Here is a 22,865-nt window from a genome sequence, read left to right on the forward strand (position 1 = left end):
TATTTTACATGTGTTTAAATGATACTTATAATGAAATTTTAAACGAAGTATAATAATAGTTATTTATTATAGAAAGACAGCTTTACGCGGATATTTAAATTAAAAATTATAAGATTAAAACTAGTTTTGATAGCCCCGACGTGCTGAAGGCCCAGGCTAACAAAACTAGTATTAATAATTCTATGATATTTATTTTAGTATTCGTCGAAAATTGTCCGTAATTCTATGGTAGACATGAGTTTTCAGTATGGCTAAGAACCGGCGGTTCTAATTCAAAGGATATTCGCTTTCGAAGCCATATTGGAAAAAGATTATTTACAATTTTCGTCGAAAATATCTCTAAAAACATTCAAATTGTAATTCCATCACATTTATAAATTGGACAGAATCAGATACTGAGAAAAAGCCCTCCTCCCTTTTGAAAATTGATTTCATGATCATGTACTATTACTTATTACATTTATTGATTAGGTATTCTAACTTTATCCAGTTTTGTGCAGGAAGGGATATCTCATCTGAAAAAAAAACTTTCGGCATAATTATTTTTAATGTTAGTTATTTACAATTATGGATAGAAAATCATTGAAGAATTTTAATGCAAATTAATTTTTTTCAGATGAAATATCCACCGTCCTAGATAATGTGGCTATTAATAAAAAAAAAACATTTTTTTGTGATTTAAATGTTGAAAAAATTGAGATTTTTAATATTTTGTGCGTCTAGTGATATATTATTCTGTATAATTGTACAATTAGCAGCAAAGCTTATATAAAACTAGGATTTGTCCGTATGTCTCATTTAATACTTTAATACTTCCAAATCAGTTTAAAATTGTTATCAGGGGTGTATATTCTGCACAAGATTTATTTTTTTTCCCCTGCTACAAATTTTTTTATTTTTTTTCCCCCCTACATTTTTCTTAAAAAGTAGGGGGGGAAATAGATAAATATTTAAAGAACTCTATATTTTATTTATTTTATCCCTCCTATTACACATTTTTTTAGTTTTTTTAACCGAGGAGGGGGGCGAAATGGAAAAAATGTTTTCAGTTTTCTTAATTTTTACATTTTTTTTCCCTCCAACCACTTATTTTTTATTTTTTTTCCCCCCCCCTGAGCCGGGGATCCCATGCAGAATATACACCCCTGATTGTTATTGTAATGATTGATACCTATAGAAGTGTAGTGAGCTTGTTCTTGTTGCGCTAATAATGGTTAGAAGAAATTAACCATGTATCTTTATGATTAGGAACTTTTAAACTTAAATTTAGAAAGGCAATTAATTTTCTATTGTAGGTATTTTTTATTTTTTTTATTAGTTAAATACCTTTATTCGCTTTCTTTATAATTTTTTTTGTATCTAATGACAAAAATATTTTATTTTAGATCTTAAAATCTTATCAGTTACCTATACCTATCTATATTGTGCTTAGCCAAATTTAAAACCAGTTATAAAAATTTCAGAAGAAATGGTTTGTGAAAAATGTGAAAAGAAGGGGAAACTGGGTAAGGTGATCACACCTGACCCCTGGAAAGCTGGAGCCAGTAATATTACAGATACAGGTATATATACTTGGTAAGGTGATCACACCTGACCCTAGGAAAGCTGGAGCCAGTAATATCACAGATACAGGTATGAATACTTGGTAAGGTGATCACACATGACCCCTGGAAAGCTGGAGCCAGTAATATTACAGATACAGGTATATATACTTGGTAAGGTGATCACACCTGACCCTAGGAAAGCTGGAGCCAGTAATATCACAGATACAGGTATGAATACTTGGTAAGGTGATCACACATGACCCCTGGAAAGCTGGAGCCAGTAATATTACAGATACAGGTATAAATACTTGGTAAGGTGATCACACCTGACCCCTGGAAAGCTGGAGCCAGTAATTTCACAGATACAGGTATGAATACTTAGTAAGGTGATCACACCTGACCCCTGGAAAGCTGGGGCCAGTAATATTACAGATACAGGTATGAATACTTTTTTTTCAATTTTTACTTAAAATATGATGTTTATGTGTTAGATTAGGAACTTTAATTGAAACAACCGAATTGTGTATTGGAAACTAATTGGTATACTGTTATAATGTTATATGTACTTTTTTTAAGGTGGTAGGAAGGTCGGAGAGAATAAGTTTTTAACTGCCAAGAAAAACAGGTAAATCAATGTATTGGGATGAGTTAAATTATAGAATGAAAGCTAATGTTTTGTTATAAGCTACATACTGAGCTGTATTCCTAATCCTAACTTAAGATTTCATGATTTTGTCTGGCCTGATTATGGCTAGTTAATTATCAAGGCAAATTTTTAATGCTATGATAAGGCTCGAACCAACTACCCTCACATATGCAATCTAGCCGGTCGGGCCCTTTACCCACTGCATTTTTGCTCCTTTCTCCTTGGGATTTTTTAGCTTGTAATTTTTTAGAAAATAATTTCTAGGATTTTTACCTATGTAGTTTGTATTTCTGTACACGACATTTTTTTCATTTCTTAAAGGCATCAGTTTTCATTGAAACTAGTCTTGTTCATCTTTAGATTTAACCCTATGCAGAAGAGCTTTGCGAAGTGTAAGATTTGTAAACAAGCTGTTCATCAGATTGGATCACATTATTGTCAGGTAGGAAACTGGGGATTCCTAGGATTATTAGGTATAATGTTATAAGCTTAGCTTCTCCAAAATCAATTAAAGATGTAAGGATGTACATATTATATAGTAATTTTGGGATAAAGGGAATATTAGCTTCTGCAATATTACGTAAAATTGTGAGCAAGCTTCCAGTCAAATGCAATTATTAAGTCTAACTGTTCTTAATGTTGGCAAAACGCTTAATATAATTGAACGCATATCAGGGGTGTATATTCTGCACAAGATTTATTTTTTTTCCCCTGCTACAAATTTTTTTTATTTTTTTCCCCCCCTAGATTTTTCTTAAAAAGTAAGGGGGAAAATAGAAAAATATTTAAAGAACTCTATATTTTATTTATTTTATCCCTCCTACCACACATTTTTTTAGTTTTTTTAACCAAGGAGGGGGGCGAAATGGAAAAAATGTTTTCAGTTTTCTTAATTTTTACATTTTTTTCCCCTCCAACCACTTATTTTTTATTTTTTTTCCCCCCCCCCCTGAGCAGGGGATCCCATGCAGAATATACACCCCTGCATATTTAAAAACAATTTGACCTAATAAGCGCATTTGACTGGAATCTTACTCACAACGTCACACATTATTGCAGAAACTACTATTCCCTTTAGGCACAATTTTTGTTCAAACTTCTAAATAACATTGAATGTTAAATGCATTCCTACCCTTTAATGTTTGCTTGTCTGACCTTTTGATTTGTCATCCTTGTTAAATATATTTATTTATTGTCAGGGATGTGCGTACAAGAAAGGCATATGTGCCATGTGTGGGATCAAGATGCTGAAAACCAAGGACTACAAACAATCTTCTTCATAAGCATATTATGACTTTTGTACCTTAAATTGTGTATATATTAGAGTTTTGTAAATTAATGTGTTACTTGGTTTTTTGGTGTAGAAAAAAATATTCATCTTTTTGATGATTTAATACTTAACAATCACATTCATTAAATTAATTTTACTGTAGTAAAACTAAAAAAAAGTTTATGTACAAATACAAAATATATGATATCTTAACAACATTTGTTTATAATCATAAACCATGCATTTTGTAATAAATGTTATTTTGCAGATACTAAAAAAAATAAAAGTTAGAAATGTCCAGTCAAGTGCCTCCCTACGATCAGTATCAGAATAATTCTCAACAGCCGCAACAACCAGTTTATCAACAACAGTTCAACAACAATAATGCACAGTTTCAACAACAGGTAATTCACTTCCACATAATATCACATCTGTATAGTGTTTCATTTTCGTAAAAGGTCACAATAGCAAAACAAGGTTGAAAACATCCATAAAGTTGTACCAGAGAAGGTTTATAATTATTTTGAACAGTGTTTCGGAGCCGTGGAGCCGCCATATTTTGCCGGAGCCGTAATTTTCGTTAAAAACGGCTCCGGCTCCGGACTAGATAAATAAAGAGATAAATGCCCTTTTTAAGTTTTTCATGTCTATTTTTATCAAAATTGAACTTTTAAAACCTTCAAAAGTAAAAAAAACCAACATTTTTTAAGGGAAAATTATAGGTCAGATCCGGAGCTGGCAGGGTTTCGGATCCTTGACAATAAAAATAAAATCACCAAACCTTTCAAAAAATATTTATTCTTTAATTCGAAGTCAAAAATACTTTTAATTTATCAAGTCTGACCCTAAACCTTAAAGATTGGCTCTCATCAAAAGAATGTCTGAAATTGTATATAAATTTAGGTAGATTTTTCCATTTTTTCCGCATTTTTTTGAACCCAAGGATCCGGATCCGGATCCTTGGACTCGAAAATATCCGGATCCGAAACCCTGGGAGCTGGAGCCGGATCCGGAGCCGCACCAAAATCAAACGGCTCCGAAACGCTGATTTTGAAGACACCTTCGCCCTAAAAAAAAGCACCTTCCCCAAAAAATATTTCCCTTTTTATTAAAACTACAATTAAAAACGGACTAGAGTACTCTGGGGGGCATAGCCTCTAATAAGGCTTATTTGATTAAAGAGAATATAAATACCTATTTTTATTGCAGGGAGTGCCAGATGGAACCCAGCATCCTGCTTATACACAACAAACAGCGCCTTTAACCCTTTCTCCAGGTAAAGAATATAACATTTCCATATTTTAGTTTCACATTATAAAACGTTGTCTTATTGGCAGTAAATATGAATAACGTCAATTTTAATTGTAACTTATTTTATGTTACTGCAATATGATCACAAATAGTAACTCTTATTCTGTCCTGGGAATAATTAAAAGCGAAGCTTTTCTATAATTAGGGTCGGTCCGTCCGTACGTCCGTAACGGATAGCTTTTTTCGCTAATTTAGGCATGCTAGAATTGTCCTATTGATTTCAAATTTTGCATGGTGATTCCTATAGTAGTTAGGTACGATTTAGAAAGCGTAGCAACTCTATAATCATTACCAGAATGTCCGTACGTCCATTTTAAACATGTTGATTTTTTTACTTTTTTAACAACAAATTTTTGTGATCTAAAAATCCGATTGATCTGATTTTTGGTATACTGATTCCTGGGACAACAAAGTACAATATTATAAGCGAAGCAACTTTATAATCAAGCAGTTTTTCAACAATTTTACTTACAATTTTGCTTCGACATTTATACATTTATATTCTGATTATACAGTTCTGACACTATACAAGTGTTAGTGTCCGTTTGTCCTACGATTTCAGTGCTTCGCTTTTATGGATGTTGTCATCCTTGTTTTATTGTTATTTGCAGTATAACAATTGGATGTATTTACCAAAGTAGTAGCATGTATGTATGTATGTCTACTCCTTGTCTTTTTTTGCATATGATTGTAATTTTGTTTCGGAATTTAGAGAAAAATATTGAACTAAAGGCATTAAAAAACAAATTTCTAATCGGCCAATACAAAAAATGTAAATCTATCTGATTAAGTGATAATGCAATTTTGCGCATCTTGTACATTTTTTGTCGAAAGTATCAAGAAATATATTCTTAGTGGATTGTATGTAAATCTATCTGTAGACGAAAGGATAGTAATGTTTTTAAGCTTTATTCTTGTTATTACATAACATTTTTATCTTTATTTAGACGAACGGGCCGTGATGGCTGAATGCCAAAGCGAAGCTTTTTATTACAGATCACTTCCTATCAGTATAGTTCTAATGGCCGCTACTAAACTAGCTGTTCATAGGGTAAACTTTTATTTTCAACAAGGTCAATTAATATCCGTATGTCAATATTTATATCCCCAAGGATGACAACATCTATAAAAGCGAAGCTCTGAAACGTTAGGACAAATGAACATTAACACGTTTAGAGTGTCAGAACTGATTTGGCATAATTTTAATGTAGAAGTCGTAACAAAATTGTACCTTACATTTTGATTTTTAGATCTTTTTTATACAGATGCATCCCTTAAAATATTGTACCTATTGAACCTTGATGTCTTAGGAATCATTGTTCCAATTTTAAGATAAATAGAATAATTATATCATACAAAAAATGTTGTCATAAAAGTTGTTTTAAAAGATGGCACATACATTACTATAGTTGGCTGTAGAGAAATGAGATACAATCCGGGGGAGGGAGGGGACATTGGGCTTTTTATTACAATAGTCCCCTAAGTTTCATAATAACGTTTTCTTATTCGACATCTGACATTGTTGGGGATTTTTGTTTGGTTGGTTCATTAAGTTAACCAAAGGAAGGCAAAGACTGTTTTTTGTATTAACTTTACGTCATTTTGTATTGTGTATGTTCTAAATGATTTTTAAACAAACATGTCTTGAGTAAAAGTACTACTTAAATACCTAAAATTGTTGCGTATGTATTATCTTTAGAGACTGACTGACAGACGGATGTACAAGTCACAGATATATTTATCCTTTTATTTTAAGCAGATTATTTTTGCTTTGTTCATTAAGATCTTGCTAATAACCAAACTGATTGAGTTCTGAATTTTATAGAAGCTTCACATAGGTCCCGGGAAATTGTTAGTTGAATTAGGCCATATATTCTCGACGCTTGGAACTCAACTGCTAGTGTATTATATATTTTATTGTTTCAGGAATTTTTGAAGCCAAATTTAAGATATGGTGCTACACCTAAAGTAAGTTTTTAATGCTTTCTTATCGTATTCTTTACAAGAAAAGTATCCAAAAGGACCATAAATTTCTTTAAATAACAACGTAATTGACAAAGAGACAGACAAAGTGGGTCGATGAGTAGACGATCATAATACTTCAGTGGAATCTTCACTAAAAATATTCAGCCAAATACCATGATAGCAGAACAAAAAGTACACTATTTACATCTTATATTACCCTGTGCAATACAGACGGACCGAGGACGGTTCAGTTAAGCTTAGCGAGTAGTTGCTTTACATCCAAATTTCCATATCGCTGAATAACAGACCGACCGACGTACTGAAATAGTTATAGAATAGATGTTTATTAATCAGTGGAATCTCTAGACAAAAAAAATATTTTCTATCTGTATTAGCATTCGATTAAAGGGGGGAGGCGAAAGTGACACCTTTTGAAACCAAAACTAAAAGTCAACAAAGGAACTCAACTAAAAAAAGAGTTACAGGTCTGAGATTTTGCATGGCAGTTGCTTTATAGGGGTAAAATATGGAACTGTGAAGAAACGGCAGCGCAACCGCCAAAAACCGCCGTTTCCCGCCGAAATTTTTTTTGCTTTTTCTCGGCGGTTTTCAGCGGTTGCGACGCCGTTTCTTCACAGTTCCATATTGTACCCCTAAAAGGCAAATGCCATGCAAAATGTCAGACCTGTAACTCTTTTTTTAGTTGAGTTCCTTTGACTTTTAGTTTTGGTTTCAAAAAGTGTCATTTTCGCCCCCTCCCTTTCCCCCTAAGAACGGGCGGATAGACAAACATGATTGATTATAGAGTAGTTCATCCACTAAACTTTTTTGTTTGTTTTGTAGATGGCCCTTGCGTCGGCGGTAGGATATTTTATTGGAAAATTTTCCTATGCTAACGTCTGTGCAGATAAATTTTTGAACAAAGCACCCAGGTAACTTTTTTTTACATCACCTGGGATGTCTTCAATGTCCCATTTCTTCGAGATTTGCACATAATATGATATTGATGGCCCTATAACCACATATTGGAAGAATCCCGATTATTACAAGTTAAAACAAAACCTTTGATTGCCCATATCATGTAAAGTTATCTGTTTATGTCTTGAATAAACGCATTAGTTTCTTGAATGTCGCGGTGCAAGAATAAGAGGGGGGGGGGGGGGGTAATGCAACCATCTCGTAATGAGCAAATGGCACTTAGAATTCGAATTTCGATCTAAACTTTTGCATGAGTAATCCTTGGTAGGTGTTTTCCCTAAATCGAACAAAAAGTTGGAAAAGTAACGGCTGGCGGCTCAGCCGTTTAGCCGTATTTTGCCTAATTTCAGGGTAAATCCATCATCAATTACGTAGGAATTAACTTTTTAAAACAAATTTTTGGTTTAATTCATGTTAAATGATAGCAATAACCATTTTTAAAACTTCTAGTACCAACAGCTACCGTCTATAACCGTTTGATAGCGTTTTGGAGTGGCAAAGAGTATTATGTGGTTTCGTGACTAATTTGCACTATAGATGGTGAAAAAATGGCAAAACGGCTGAGCCGCCAGCCGTTAGCCGTTACTTTTTCAACTTTTTGTTCTATTTAGGGAAAATAGGTTGCATTAACCCCCCCCCCCTTTTATCTTAACCCTTTCCCGCTGATTTTAATTATGAGCTGAATGCTGATTTATTCAGGAGTAAAATTGCGGAGGCCATTAGGAAAAATCGAGGACTTCCACCATTAGAACCAGAGGATAATGATTCTGCAGGTCATTAATTGTTTTTTTTGCATTACTGTTTTTTTATTTAACCTTGTGTCAGATATTTGAGCCACCATAATTCAATGTTAATTTTAAATCCATTTTAGACATTAAATTCTATCTCTTTTTATTACCTCGTTAGAAAACGAATCTGTTTTGCAGTGATTTCTTGGCGCTTTCCCTCCCCTCATTTTTTAAATACATTAAAAACAAGAGGAGGGTTAGGTTTGCCTATTCCTAGACTTATGGGGGGGGGGGGGACCCTGCGGGGACTATACCTCCAGGGATACCCAGTAATCTAACCTAACCTAAGCTGATCTTTAGTATTTAACAACAAAAAGAAAAATAAATTACAAATTGCAGGTTATGACAACAGTCTTGGAGTGCCATTGGTAGGTGGATACCAGAATGATTTCCAGGGTCAGCCAGAATCTAGTAATCAGACATTACAAGGTATTTCATAATTTGTTTTAAGTGATTATTTCTATTACTTTGTATAAGGGGAGAGGGAATATGTAATTATAAAGAATATCAGTTGAGACGAAATTCTTTATTTGTTTCTCTCTAAAATTCGTCTATGTACTTTAAATAACGTAATTGAGTGTCTATAGAAGTTTATCTATCAGGGATTTAGGTGTAAAGAAAAATTTGTTTTGTCAGTCAAAGTTTCTATTATCGCCATATTTTCTTTATTAATAACAATATACAATAATATTTTTTATTTACAATAAATTCTAGGAATTCCAAGTAGTCAGAGTAGTTATGATGAGATGCGGCGCAGAAATAGAGAGGCCGCCAGAATGAATGCTCCCCCGCCTCCGGTAAGCAGCGATGCTATTCTTTAAGTAGGATGTGTCCGTCTGTCTGTCCTAGAAATAGCAAGGCTGCCAGAATGAATGCATCTCCTCCTCCGCTAAGTAGACCAGCTACTCTAAAAGTAGAGTGTGTCCGTCTGTCTGTCTTAGAAACAGAGAGGCCGACAGAAGTATTGTCTGCCCTCCTCTATTAACTTGGTTATTAGCACTTCTACTGTATATTTATAAGTCGGGTATGTTCGTTTGTCGGTCCTAGAAACAAAGAGGCCGTCAGAAAGAATATTTCACGCTCCCATAATTATCAGTGAGGAAAATCTTTTTTTTTCTGCGTATCCTATATCCATTTTTAGTAGAAGGGACTTTAACAATATTTATCCTACAACTAGCGGGCGCGCTTATAGATTTTTATTTTTGATGTTTTTATTCAGCCTGAAACTCTTTATGATGAGATGAGAAGAAGAAACAGAGATGCAAATCAGGGATGTGTTTATTGTGTACGCTTTTTAATCATAAATTTTTACCCCCCTCAAACATTAAAACCCCTCAAAATATTTGAAAATACAAAGCTCTGAAGCACCTGATTTTATCCCCTCAGAAAAAAGCTTGGACGTCTTTATTGTTTATGCTAGCTTTAAAAAGTAAAATAGATTTAGTTTGATTGACAAAGTATTTATTTCAGTGTCATTTTATTAGGTGTATTGATCATTTTAGCAACATAAGCAGAATTGCTCCATTTATTTTTAAATATAAGATGCACAATGATATTGTAATGAAGGGTTCTGGTCCTCAAGGTTACCAGGTACCTCCCCCTCTATCAGAGAACCACCAGTCAGCCCCTCCACGGCCGTATCCCCTGTACTCCCCCAAGGCCCCCCAGACGGGGGCTGGAGGCTCAAAATATGGCGATGAGGGATTTGAATAGAAGTGTGATATTTTTCAATGCTGTGTTTTTAGTAGTATGGCTTTGATACAGTTTTATATGTCGAAAATTTTTTGTTCGCGAATTGTTTCTGTATAATCATTTCTACAGAAATCAAATATGATAATACAGGTATCTTAAGGGACAAGACAATGGACAATAAATTTATGTACATTCCCAATGATGATAAACAATTTATACCTTCTCGTAAGAAGTATAACTATCATTATTTATTTTATCAATTCTTTTTTTCTCTCAAAATGCCTGTCGAACTGCCATTAATCCTTAATTAAATTAATAAATATTATCCATTTCTTAATCCCTGTAGTATCAGTAAAAATGTTTAAAAATTAAAATACATACAGTCATCCGTTTGTCAGCTTTTTTATATGGCAAATAAGTTATTCTTTAAGAAACGAAAACATCTTAAACATAAAACCAAGAAAAATATTGTTTAGAAAATTTTAGCCTTATTTAATATTTATTGATAACTATTATTTATGTAATGAAATATTTATTTCAGAGTATAAAAATGAATTTTAATTTACAGGATCAAGGCTTAGGTATAGTTATTATTTTATTACATAAATTCTAAATTTAAAAGGGGAATGGGGTGGTGGATGTGCCATTTTTGTAACCAGATCTAAAACACAGAGTAACTGGACCAAAAAAAGAGTTACAGCACTAAGATGTGGATTGGCATGTTTTTCCCTCATTTTTTCAAAAACTTAATTTAATAAAGTTTTGAGTTTGAAATCACTGCTGGAATAAGCTAAACTTCACTTGCTTCCTTTCGTGTATAGTCCCTTTTTGAACGCATAGATAATACTATCATTTGCAGGTTTTAATCCACTGCTTGGCAATATTAAAGTAAAAGAGGAGCTTCCAGATTTAGATGACGATTCACAACAGCAACAACAACAACAGTCAGCCGAACAACTGTTCAAACCCCAATCAGCTGAACACCTGTTTAAACAACCGCAATCAGCTGAGCATCTGTTTAAACAACCTCAATCAGCTGATCAGCTTTTTAAGCTACCTCAACTAACAGCTGACCCGCAGCAACCTGAAACAAGCAAAGATGATAACATGTAAGTAAGGACATTAGTAGAGAAGCTACCCCAAAACGCGGTACTTTACTATACCTTTCTAACACATACACTTACTAACAAATACAAGTATTTTAAAAAATTTAGATGCGTCTCTCAATGTGTTTTTCGGCACTGAATCCCCCTATCTTTTTTTTTAATAAATTTGGAGGGTTGGACAGTTTTTTCCATGCATATTCACTGCAGGAGGCCTTAACCCATGCGGGGCCAGCAGTACCCATTATAACCTAATGTAATGAACAAGCGAAAATTTTCACCCCTACCCCCTCACTCAATTAGACATTAAAGAAACTGCTAATAGTTTCTATGTACTTTACGCAAATAATTTGGCTTCAGAAACTATTCTATGACACTTGTGACTTAATTGTCCTTTTTCAGGCCAAAAACTAAACCAGATTTACCAAAATTAGACATAGACAAGGCGAAACAAAATCAAGAACAAGAATCTAAAGTAAGTGTAGAAGTAACGATTTTTTCAGTTTGGCTTCGAAACCGATTAATATCTTATATATTATGGATTAGAACCGGTTTTCAGCCATACTAAAAGGTATAGCATCGAATTATAGATATTTGACAATTTTTCACAAATATTAAAATAAGAGTCATAAAATTAAAATAAGTTTTGTTATCCCAAGCTTTCGGCCTCTTGGGGCAAACAAAAGTTTTAATCTAATTTTTTTTTTTTAATATCCGTGGAACGCAGTTTATAATACAATAAAATAGTGTACTTTCCTTAAACAGTTTCCCCAAATTATCATTATTAAAGGTTATTTATTATTACATTCTTAAATCAGTGACATTTACCTGTGTATTTAATTGTTCTTATTATTTAAACAATTTTTATATTTTTAGAATAGCAGTGAAGGAAAAACTCCCCTGTTTGACACACCTACCACACCTCATCCCGGGGGAAAGGAAGAAAAGGTAAAATTTTATTTTGAATAAATATGTACTTAGGGAAGTAAGGATATCTTATAAACTAAATTATAGTGTTAGATTAGCGGTTCTCTTTTTAATAATCAAAAGTGTATTTATAATTCAATAATAAAAACACAAGAATCTGACTTCAGTTACATTTTAAAAAGTGGGGAGGTGGGTGAGACACTTTTTGAAACCTAACAAAAAAAGAGTTATAGCACTGAAATAGAAACTAAAATCTGTACACATTCTATCCATTAATATGGTTGGATAGTTTATACACTGTGTTCTTATTGGTTCAATTAACTTAAATGGGATCTAGTTCTTCTATATTCAGGGGTGTATATTCTACATGGGATCCTCTGCTCAGGGGGGGGAATAAAAAATAAGTAATTGGAGTGGAAAAAAATGTAAAAATTAAGAAAACTGAAAATATTTTTTCCATTGCCCCCCCACCCCCTTCTTGGAAAAAAAAACTTTAAAAATGTGTGGCAGGAGAGATAAAATAAATAAAATATAGAGTTCTTTAAATATTTTTCCATTTTCCCCCCTACATGGTGAGAAAAAACTAGGGGGGGGGGGGGGAATTAAAAAAATTTGTAGCCGGGGAAAAAAATGAATCTTGTGCAGAATATACACCCCTGTCTATATTTAATGGAAATTATTTAGGATAAACAAAAGAAAGAGATGGAAGAGGAGGAGAGGGAAAGAATGCAATTTCTAGTCTCAAATTTTACAGAAGATCAGCTAGACAGATATGCCATGTACAGAAGAGCTTCATTCCCAAAGGTCACATTTAAAAAAATTTAGATAAGCTTCATTTCTATAACACTAATATTTTCAGAGAGAAAGGGGACATTGGGCTATTTATTACACTAGTCCCCAAAGTTTTATAGTAACGTCTCCTTATTTGGTGGCATAACAACTTTTGTGACTTTAGTGAATTTTAGTTGGTTGATTCATTAAGTTGAGTCTTTAAACGCTTCATTCAACAAATAATTTTAATCTACATAAGATGTAATTTCGTGCATCATCATTGGGGATGTACAATATACATCAGTTTACCAGCCATTGTCTTATCCCTCTCAAATCCCTGAAAATTTTAGTTCTTGAAGACATTGTACTGAAGATTATAGTACTGTTAATTTTGTTTATCATATTCATCAAAGGAATACTCCTCTGTCAGTATAAATAATGCATCTTAATCATTTAAAACCAAAATAGTGGATTTAATCAGGGAAAAATATTAATGTATTCTTATATTTTCAACAATGTTTAGGCAACGATACGGCGAATAATGCAGACTATAACTGGAAGTTCTAGCATAAGTCAAAATGTTATTATTGCCATGTCTGGTGTGGCTAAGGTTAGTTATTAGTAGCGCAGCTACATTATGATTAAGGTATGTCTGTCCGTCTTTCTGTCTATCTGTCTTTCTTGAAGTTACAGTATAATTATAAATGTTATCATTGCCATGTCTGGTGTGGCTAACGTTAGTTATTAGTAGCGCAGCTACATTATGATTTAGGTATGTCCGTCGGTCTGTCTGTCTGGAAGTTATAGCAATTTAAATGTTATTATTGCTATGTGTGGTGTAGCAAGAGTTAGCACAGCTACTTATAATCAAGGTACGTCCGTCCGTCTGTTTGTCTGTCTGTCTATCTATTATGAAGCTATAGCATTATTCAAATTTTATCATAGCAACATTTAGTTGTGCAGCTACTTTATGACCAATGTACGTTCGTCAGTCTGTTACTCTTAAGTTTTTCTCTACTACTACCAACATTGCTCCAAGTTTTCGAATACATTATTTTTGAAAAATAAAAATTCATTATAATGCTCTTGCTAATTAGGTACAAAACCACTTCATCTGGTTTTAATCACAAGAAGAATTTCAAAATTTCGGCACGCTTCATCGTTGTAAAGCTAAAAATTTTCTAGGTTTTTGTGAGCGAGGTAGTAGAAACAGCCCTGCAAGAATTGGAGAGAGTTGGAGAAGCCGGGCAACCTATTAGGTAAGTACCTGCCTGGATATGGATAACCTCCAGCAGAATGGAGCACCACCCAAGGGTTTTATGAATTGATTAAGTTCTTTATTTTGGATAAGCTTTACAATAGGTCCCTTGATGTTTTAGGCTATTTTATTATTAGGTTGAAGTCTTGAAGTTTCTCAATGCTTTTTAACAGCTTTCCTACCCAGGATGCTTGAGGCACAGACGCTAAATATATATTACATATTCCTTGCAATATTACATGACTAAACTTACGACAACCTATAGCAACATACTACAGAAAACCATCTCTTTGAAATCTTTGATTGCCTGCTTTATTATAAAATTTACATTTTAGGGACTAGAGCATTTATTTTTTTACTCGTTAGGATAGCATTTGTTAAGTACTAGATAATTTTAAAGAGTTGGGAGTTGACTTTTCACCATTATTTTACTAAATAAAATATTTCTTTTTAGGCCAAAGCATTTGAGAGAGGCGGTAAGAAAACTCAGAGTTAAAGGAAAAATGCCCAAGTTACGGAAAGAACGACCTTTTTAGAGTTGAATTATCTAAAGTGGATATTTTTAGATTATAATTTGTAAAAAGAAATTAGCCAGTACCTGATATTAATTATTATTATTATATATAACATAAATTGTTGAAATGCATCAGTACATTCTTGTTAAAATAACTTTTTGAAATTTTCATGGATTTATTAAAATTGGTATACAGATCTGTTTTCAATGTAAATTTTTTTGAAAGTAATGTTTTTTTTTCATTTGTTGAATGAACTTTTTATTCTTCAAAAAAACATTCCCAAGGCTAAAGTGTTTTTTAGTAGCACAGCTATTGTATAGTTTATAGTATCAAAACATTTCTGCAGTAAATCATTATCCAGTAATTAAATTGTAACTGTTTTCAGATAACAAAATGGTTGCCGACAAGAAAAGGAAGTCAATCGCTCAAAACTTGGTCGAAGGTATTTTATTATTCAAATCATTTTTGCTATGTATATTGTATAAAGCCTTCCCTCGTATGGGCGTAGTTGCTGTCTATTGTCCATAAAACTGTAACTTCAGTTTTAAACAAAAGCATAACTAGGGGTAGAGCAATATCACTTTGTTGACAACACACACGTTGGGAATTAGGTAAAATAACACTCAACAAAAAAGGGTGTATATTCTGCAAATTTGACCCTGCTAAAGGGGGGGGGGGGTAAAAAAAATTTAAAAAATATGTGGATGGGGGGAAAAATGTAAAAATCAGGAGAACAAAAAGCATTTTTTTTCCTCTTTGGCGGAAAAAAAACTAAAAGAATATGTGGGAGTGGGGATAATATGAATAAAATAAAGATTTCTGAAAATATTTTTTAATTTTATCCCGTTCCTTTCTGGAAAAAAAACTGCCTGCCCTGCCCAGCCCAACATACAACTATTCAGTTGATTGTACGTCTATTGACTGGAAGCCTTAATCGTGCATGGTAATAAGTCGTGCCTGTTCAAGGGCCAAGGCACCCCCACTCATACTAACACTGTTACTCATCTGTTAAGTAAAGTAAAGACTAAAATAACCTCCTAATTTAGAAACTGCTGAAGTGGTTCAATCTCCAAGAGCCATGAGAGCCGCCAAGAAAAATGCCTTACAAGAATTGATCAAGGAGAAACAAGTAAAGAACACACCATCCAAAACTAAGAAAAAAGAAGAAAAAATCATTGAAAACAAAGAAGAGGAAGTAAATAAAGAAGAGAAAGTCAAAAAGAAAGAAAAAGAGGAAGTAAATAAAGAGGAGAAAGACAAAAAGAAAGATACCGAAGAGAAAATTGAGAAAGAGGAAGTAAATAAAGAGAATGATAATGTAGAGAAGAAAAAGAAAAAAAAGAAGCAGAAGAAGAAAAATAAGGAGAACCAGGAACCATCCAAAGAGAATGATAACGCAGAAAAGAAAGATAAAAAGAAAAAAAAGAAGTCAGAAACACCAAAAGAAGAAAATAAGGAACCCCTAACAGAAGAGGAGAAGGAAAGATTGAGGAAAAAGAAAGAGAAAAAAGAGAGGCAGAGGTTGAGAAAGGAAAAAGGCATAACTGAAACAGAACAAGAAAAAGTTAACATTATAAAGAAAAGGAAAATCCAAGAGATATTGATGAATGGAAGTTGTAACAAAAAGCAAAAGTAAGGAAAAATTTTTAATTTATTGTAGGTATGATCTTTTTAGTGCTCAAAATGGTTGGGGGGATAATACAACCATCATGATCTTCTAATCAGTGCACAAATGGCACTTAAAATTTTGCTTCAATTCAAGTTAACTAGAAGACGCAGAAAACGGCCGGGAGCAGCCAAAAGTATGATGGGTAGATAGATAAAGCTTGAAAAGTTTATATTGGAAAATAAGCCGTTACTTTTTCTACTTTTTGTTCGATTTAGGAAAATAGACCTACCAAGGTCCCAAGGATGATTTATGTTTCATAACAAAATTCGGTTTCCAAAGTGCCATTTGTGCAATGATTAGGAGATGGTTATATTAACCCCCCCCCCCCCTTCTTTTAGCACTATTATGCTTTAGGATAGGATACCTCCATATTAAAAAGCATATATTCTTTTAAAAAATCTTCAAATGTGTGAGAAATACATTATGTTTTTATCTTTAGATTGGATCCAGAATTACAATCGATTGTCAGTGAAGTCCGGTTTAGGAACTGTAAGTATATGATTTTTCATTACATTATACATATCATATCTATAATACAATACAAAGTATAATATAAAGTAAGTAAGCTTTTTTGTCTGTAGCGAAGGATCTCGCTAAAAGCTTAACCAATATGGCTCCCCTTTACAGTGAAGCTTTTTATATAGGTCCTGAGATGGTTTTAGCCTATTTATTTAAATAAATTATTCTGGGTATGGCTTTAGGCTATTTTTCCGCCCTACCATATACCTTTGAATATAAATCCCCTATATGCTAGGGGCGCAACCGCTAGTATAATATAAAGTAGTAAGGTGTTTTTGTCTGAAGCTAAAGATCTCGAAAATACTGGTTTAAATTTGTTGCACTTTTTAGGTAATCTTTATCAATATCTTGGGGTGGTTTTAAGCCATTTCTCCTACCTCCCCCGCATTTATCTATAGAAGCTGGTGGTGAACTAGTAATCTATACCAAATCATTATATTTATACCAGATGTTTGTAAGGTAGATGACTATAGAATAAACTGTGCACGAAGTATTAGGATGTTTTTGTGTCCAACAGTTAAACTTTAGGGAACGCTTTCTATAAAACGGTGCGATAAATTACTATTATGTCAATATAGGTTTTAATATTTTCAGACAAAGCGACAGAAAAAGAGATGGTAAAGGCCATCAACCAGGCGACACATGAATATTATGCTAAAAAGAGTAAACGGACTCACGAGGCTCAACTTGAAGTTCTTAAAAACAAAATGGCGGAAAAATGGTGCCCCAGGTAAAAAATAAGTTGTTAGTGTCTTATGCCTTTATTAATATTAGGCACAGCTTTTACTTCTACCACCAATTTAAAATTGCCCTGGAGGGGTTAGGTATAGGGATCCTCCCATGATTTAAGATTTTTATTTTAAAAATAAAGGGTGGGGGTTTACTGGTTCAGTGCTCGATAGGCACTTTGAAGGAATTCACCGATCTGTAGCCAACATCTGAATTGATCTGAAAAAATTTCAGCTCTTTTTTCGTGATTTATTTGGAGGCAACGCCTTGTAGTAAAAATTACCTTTTCATCCGACCCCCAAATGTTATATTATACTTATTTCGCTTGTTGGCCCTTTTTTCCCTTGAAAGCACCTCTCAACGCGGTTTTCCACTTTGTCTTAATAATATTTTGAATCAGCTTCACAACTAAATAACATAATCATTCTTGTTATTATAGAAGCTGTGTGTGGTGGGACAAGGAGTGCGAGGATTCCTACAACTCTCTCTACCTGTTGGCCGCCATGCTGGGCCATAATATTGAGAAAAATTCTGACAAGTTTCTGGCCGAGTGTCCCAAGGAATGTGGCCTACACTTAAAACTTTTAGAAAAGAAAAAGTAAGTAAGACAATTTCTTACAAAACACAACCTTAAAGATTTTTAGCTATAAACAGACCTTTAAATATCAAAATGAGGCTTTGCATCTAAGTAATTTGTAACACAAAGCCTTGGAAGTATTCAGTTAAAAGAGCTCTGTTGAAAGCGTTGCACTTAATTTTAAGCCAAAAACAAGACATACAAGCGAACACCAACCAATATCTAACATCTAGAAGTTTAAATAGATTACTTGAAAACAGGATGTTATGTTTAATATTGAAATTTAGGACTTGATTATAGAGATGCTTCGCATTTACTTTATACTTATTGGTGTTTAATACATTTGCGTTTTTAGTTTTGAGTAGAAAAGGTTTTTCAAATTGGCCTTAAAACCGATTAATATCTGCACTGCAGGATTAGAACTGGTTCTCAGCTATACTGAAAAATCAGTTTTCCACGAATATTAAAATAAAAGTTATAAAATTAATACCTGTTATGTCAACCCGGGCCCATTAACTTTTAATTATTTTTGTTTATCAGGACCAACCATGTAGACAAGGTTGAGGTTACTAAGAATTCTTACGAACATTTCTACACTGAACAGACTGACAAGGTGAAGAAAGCGCACAAGAGTAAAACAGAGAGGAAGATCCAGAGAGAGGTGAACCTCAGGAAAGAGAGGTATGGCAATAAGAAGACAGAAGAAGAGATTATCAAGGTGCATTTTATTTTTAATTTTAATACGTTTTTTTTGTCTGAAACTTAAGATTGCGAATCTTAACATAGGTCTTGTGTAGGTTATAGGCTATTTCAATTAGTCTTGGTTTGGCATTTTCTATCCCCTTTGAATACTGACCCTCTAGATGGTGTGTTTACCCCTTTCCCCCAAAACCCTTAAAAATAGGGTTTTAAGACCACCCCCTCCCTCCTCTACTTCCATTTTACCCCTTCCAAAAGTGATTTATCCCTCCTATCTAGATTATTTAACACCTCCTCCCCCCCCCCCCCAAAAAAAAAAAAATATGATAATAAGATTAAGCTTGGACGTCCTTGCATTACAAAGCTTTTTACAATTGTACTTATGCTTTGCTTTTTTCTAGGAGATCATGGCAGAGAAAAAGAAAGATGCAGAGAAAAAACAATTAGAATTGCTGCGACAATCTTTATATATGGACCCTGCAGAGTGGTTTGATAAGGAGTTAGAGGTAAGTGTTTGTTTGGCATCAAGTAGAAATTGGTAGATAGTTTGAGCCTAGTAGACACTTTTATATGCCCTAAGGTGTTTAAACTTGGTTTCTACAACTACTATGTCAGAAATTAGTTAGTAAGGTGTAACCCTCAACGAGTCAACAGTTGTGATATAAATATAATGCGGCGTGAACCAGAATAATCAAAATACCAACGAAATAAATCTTTCATAAGTGCTTTGTATTGGTATGTTTTTTTGTGTAAGGCTATTTATTTAGACTGACATATAGATGGAAAATAATATAGGTATTAACATTGATTATTGGCGGTGAATCGTGGAATTCTTTCCACACCACTTTTTGCTGATTTAGGGGGGTAAGAGTTGGGTGAAGACCCGTGTCAAGGGGTGGGATGTAGAGAAATTTAAATTTTTTCAGAGAATTGGTTACACACCTTTACACTCCCCTTCTGGACGCTTCTATCGTTAAAAGTCTGACAGTACTATGTGTGTGTGTGTGTAGCCATAGTTTCTCAGTGTTTGGACCTAAGTAGTCGTGGAGGACGAGACACTTTTGTATGCTAGCACCAGGGCCATCTCAAGGTCCACGCTCAAGTACTTGACCCGCTGTCTCAAGGGACCTACTCTTCATAAACTAAACAATTTCTATTATGTCCAGGCTCTGCACTCTGAAATTGAAGAGAAGGCTGCGCAAGAAAAACAAGACATTGAGACCAGTTTGGTTCAGCTGAAAAAATTTAAGGCCAAAAACAGGGATGAATTTATACAATGAAAAGATATCTCAAAACTAGCCTATTCGTTTATTATTTCAATTTAGAATTTGTATTTATTTGTCATTGATAATTTTTAATGAATCAAAATAGTAAAATTCCTAGAACCGAAGAGTCTTCCTAAAAAGTGAACCGATTGAGTGTTCCATTACCTATTGGAAAGCCGATGTTCCGCGATGGCTACATGCATTATTATTTAGAAATAAAAGTCTTGGGATGGTTTTAGACTATTACGTCCCTAGATGCATGGGGGTAAATCTTTCGGTGACTTTAAAAAAAACTGAATTTAAATGTTTTTATTGATTTTCCTTGTATAAAATCATATATTAATGTTAGTGAGTTGTTCAAAAAGTATCTGGAGCTCATCGAAAGTAAGGTAAGACTAATAAAAGAACTATTTCAGAGAGTTTGTCAAAAAAAATCGCTTAAATAAATTCATTGGTAATCCCTTTTTTTGTTTCAACTCTTTTTTTTTACTGAGCGTATCCTTTCCTTGATTACTAAAAAACCCTGACATCCAAATGGATTTAATATTACTTGGATCTTGCACCAGATTTTCTTATTTACTAATAAAGTGAACCTTCTAGTGGGTTAAGATAACGATCTACCACATCCTCCCCCCTCTACCCCAACCCATCTCTTCCCCTCCTACTGGATAAAGGAACTGACCAATATTTGAAAGGGAAAGTTTGAAATCTAATTTGACGACAAATTTTCTCCTGTCATAGTATCCACGTATATTCTACATCCATTGGCATCTACCTTCTACCTTTTTTTTAGAGGAAATCAACGAAAGGAAAATCTTTGTCTGCCAAGAAGGAAAAAAAGAAGAAGGAAAAGGGTGGAAAGGTTAAAGTTATCAAGGTAAGTTATTAAAGATTTCGTCATTAGCTTACAGGGGCTACCCCCCCCCCCCCACTCTCGCCATTAGAGATAAATAATAAAGGGGGAAGGATTTAAATAACATATGTCCCCAACCTGTGGACCCTGTGCTGACTTATAGTGTCGTAAATATAAACATAGCAAAGTCACTTCAAAAGAACAGAATGCAATATTCAATTTGCAAAACAGCCTAAAACCTGCCCTCGGCCAATACTAAACTGTTTTAACAACCTTTTCCGAGATCTTACATGACTTCAAAACATTTATTTAGAAAACTCACCTAATGATATTTTTTTGTACAGAATAAAACCAACAAGAAGATTATATATGAGGAATAAACCTAACATCGACTCTTCCTGTTGACAACAATTAGAAATCGACCTCTGCTAATGTGATCTTGTTATACACCCATTTTGTTATTTTTTTGAAGAATGAATAAATTTTTTTTATTGATCTGTTGTTATTTTTTAAAAGCGAAGCTGTTCTATAATTAGAGTCGGTTAAAAGCGAAGCTTTTCTTTAATTTATGCATGTTAGAATTATCCTATCGATTTCAAACTTTGCATGGTGATTCCTTTTGTGGTTAGGTACGATTTAAATACCGTAGCAACTCTGTAATCATTACCAGAATGTCCGTACGTCCATTTTAAACGTCGATTTTTTTACTTTTTAACAACAAATTTTTATGTAATCTAATCATCCGATTGATCTGATTTTTGGTATATTGATTCCTGATACAACAAAGTATAATGATGTAAGCGAAGCAACTCTGTAATCAAGTCCTAAAATGTAGGTATGTCCATAAATATTATCCTGTATCAATCAGTTTTTCAACAAATTTACTTACAATTTTGCTTTGACTCTTATACATTTATATTCTGATTATTCAGTTCTGATACAAGTGTTAGTTTGTCCTACCGTTTCAGTGCCTCGCTTTTATGGATGTGTCATCCTTGTTTTGTCAGTATTAATTTTTTTGAGTCGTTCACTCCTTAAGGTTCAAGAGTTTATTTCTCAAGTGGGGAAAATGACAGTGAACGTTAAATTTATGTACATCCCTAATAATTATGAACTAAATTATCTCTTCTAAAGATTGAAATCTGTAATTTAGAAGAACAGATTTGAGGAGTTGCTTCGCCATAAACTCTTTAGTCAAAAAGTTTGGTCAACAATAAGACCTTGGGGACTTCTGTTTAATTTTGATTGGTTGGTTCATCAAGTTGAGTGTCCAAAAACGTTTCAACCACTAATTGTTATCTACAGAAGGGGTAATATTGTGTATCCTCATTGGGGATAAACCTTAATTTAGCGGCTTCTCTATTTTTAACTAGACACGATCATTCTTTTATCAGTTGGGTACAACCCAGGTATAAGGTATAACCAACAAGTGAAATAAATCTAAAATAATATTTGGGAGGCAAATGGAGAGGTCGTCAATTTTACGACAGCTGAAACCATGTATAGGTTTCGTGATTTTTTTTTGAATTAATTTCGTTATTGGTATAAGCTGGGTACAACCATAAAGCGTAGCAATAGGAACACAGAATCCTGGGAACCATCAAGTATAATATTTCAAGCGATTCAAGTCTTACGTGAGTCCGTCCAAAAAAAGTATTATGTATTCAAATAATTTTGGGATGGAGTTTTATGAAATTTATGTTCAAGCTTAATTTTGAATAGAATCGCTGCTCTATATTTATATACATGTTCCTTTAACTGTCTTGTCTAATTGATTTGTTAAGTT

At 33.6% G+C, this 22,865-nt stretch overlaps 4 protein-coding genes across 5 annotated transcripts; all 4 read left to right on the forward strand.

Annotated features, from left to right (window-relative positions):
- Window positions 1-1,438: 1,438 nt before the first annotated feature.
- Window positions 1,439-3,746, forward strand: LOC145322743 (cysteine-rich PDZ-binding protein). Its single transcript, XM_080164992.1, has 4 exons — window positions 1,439-1,562; window positions 2,121-2,169; window positions 2,551-2,632; window positions 3,390-3,746. The coding sequence occupies exons 1-4, from the start codon at window positions 1,469-1,471 to the stop codon at window positions 3,471-3,473; spliced, it is 309 nt and encodes a 102-aa protein (XP_080021118.1). The 5' UTR covers window positions 1,439-1,468; the 3' UTR covers window positions 3,474-3,746.
- Window positions 3,725-10,736, forward strand: LOC145322741 (uncharacterized). Of its 2 annotated transcripts, XR_013880800.1 has the most exons (11): window positions 3,725-3,864; window positions 4,670-4,736; window positions 5,719-5,822; window positions 6,698-6,739; window positions 7,580-7,668; window positions 8,414-8,487; window positions 8,842-8,931; window positions 9,217-9,299; window positions 9,722-9,770; window positions 10,067-10,344; window positions 10,541-10,736. XR_013880800.1 is itself a non-coding variant. In XM_080164989.1 (10 exons), exons 1-10 carry the CDS (start codon window positions 3,754-3,756, stop codon window positions 10,213-10,215), a joined length of 858 nt encoding a protein of 285 aa, XP_080021115.1. In that variant the 5' UTR covers window positions 3,725-3,753; the 3' UTR covers window positions 10,216-10,736. The 2 variants fall into 2 exon arrangements, 1 of the variants encoding a protein (XP_080021115.1); XM_080164989.1 differs by having other exon boundaries at window positions 10,067-10,736.
- On the forward strand, window positions 10,659-15,162 carry Taf11 (TATA-box binding protein associated factor 11). The gene is made up of 8 exons (XM_080164991.1): window positions 10,659-10,775; window positions 11,054-11,303; window positions 11,700-11,772; window positions 12,174-12,245; window positions 12,909-13,028; window positions 13,519-13,605; window positions 14,181-14,254; window positions 14,708-15,162. The coding sequence occupies exons 1-8, from the start codon at window positions 10,718-10,720 to the stop codon at window positions 14,787-14,789; spliced, it is 816 nt and encodes a 271-aa protein (XP_080021117.1). The 5' UTR covers window positions 10,659-10,717; the 3' UTR covers window positions 14,790-15,162.
- Window positions 15,081-21,574, forward strand: LOC145322739 (uncharacterized). The gene is made up of 11 exons (XM_080164986.1): window positions 15,081-15,210; window positions 15,815-16,400; window positions 16,877-16,926; window positions 17,551-17,686; window positions 18,125-18,283; window positions 18,803-18,980; window positions 19,363-19,467; window positions 20,128-20,220; window positions 20,574-20,615; window positions 21,020-21,103; window positions 21,424-21,574. Exons 1-11 carry the CDS (start codon window positions 15,162-15,164, stop codon window positions 21,457-21,459), a joined length of 1,518 nt encoding a protein of 505 aa, XP_080021112.1. The 5' UTR covers window positions 15,081-15,161; the 3' UTR covers window positions 21,460-21,574.
- The last annotated feature ends 1,291 nt before the right edge of the window (window positions 21,575-22,865 follow it).

The sequence above is a fragment of the Acartia tonsa genome, chromosome 6 (genome assembly GCF_053477335.1).
Source record: "Acartia tonsa isolate MP-2025a chromosome 6, ASM5347733v1, whole genome shotgun sequence".
NCBI lineage: Eukaryota > Metazoa > Arthropoda > Copepoda > Calanoida > Acartiidae > Acartia > Acartia tonsa.

Coding starts and splice junctions, on each gene's coding strand:
- LOC145322743 (XM_080164992.1), top strand. CDS start 1,469: ATGGTTTGTGAAAAATGTGAAAAGAAGGGGAAACTGGGTAAGGTGATC. Junction 2,170..2,550: donor TTAACTGCCAAGAAAAACAG/GTAAATCAATGT, acceptor GTTCATCTTTAG/ATTTAACCCTATGCAGAAGA. Junction 2,633..3,389: donor TTGGATCACATTATTGTCAG/GTAGGAAACTGG, acceptor ATTTATTGTCAG/GGATGTGCGTACAAGAAAGG.
- LOC145322741 (XM_080164989.1), top strand. CDS start 3,754: ATGTCCAGTCAAGTGCCTCCCTACGATCAGTATCAGAATAATTCTCAA. Junction 4,737..5,718: donor GCCTTTAACCCTTTCTCCAG/GTAAAGAATATA, acceptor ATCTTTATTTAG/ACGAACGGGCCGTGATGGCT. Junction 8,932..9,216: donor TAGTAATCAGACATTACAAG/GTATTTCATAAT, acceptor AATAAATTCTAG/GAATTCCAAGTAGTCAGAGT.
- Taf11 (XM_080164991.1), top strand. CDS start 10,718: ATGAAATATTTATTTCAGAGTATAAAAATGAATTTTAATTTACAGGAT. Junction 12,246..12,908: donor CCGGGGGAAAGGAAGAAAAG/GTAAAATTTTAT, acceptor GAAATTATTTAG/GATAAACAAAAGAAAGAGAT. Junction 14,255..14,707: donor GAAGCCGGGCAACCTATTAG/GTAAGTACCTGC, acceptor ATTTCTTTTTAG/GCCAAAGCATTTGAGAGAGG.
- LOC145322739 (XM_080164986.1), top strand. CDS start 15,162: ATGGTTGCCGACAAGAAAAGGAAGTCAATCGCTCAAAACTTGGTCGAA. Junction 17,687..18,124: donor GCGGAAAAATGGTGCCCCAG/GTAAAAAATAAG, acceptor TTGTTATTATAG/AAGCTGTGTGTGGTGGGACA. Junction 20,221..20,573: donor AAAAATTTAAGGCCAAAAAC/AGGGATGAATTT, acceptor TATATTAATGTT/AGTGAGTTGTTCAAAAAGTA.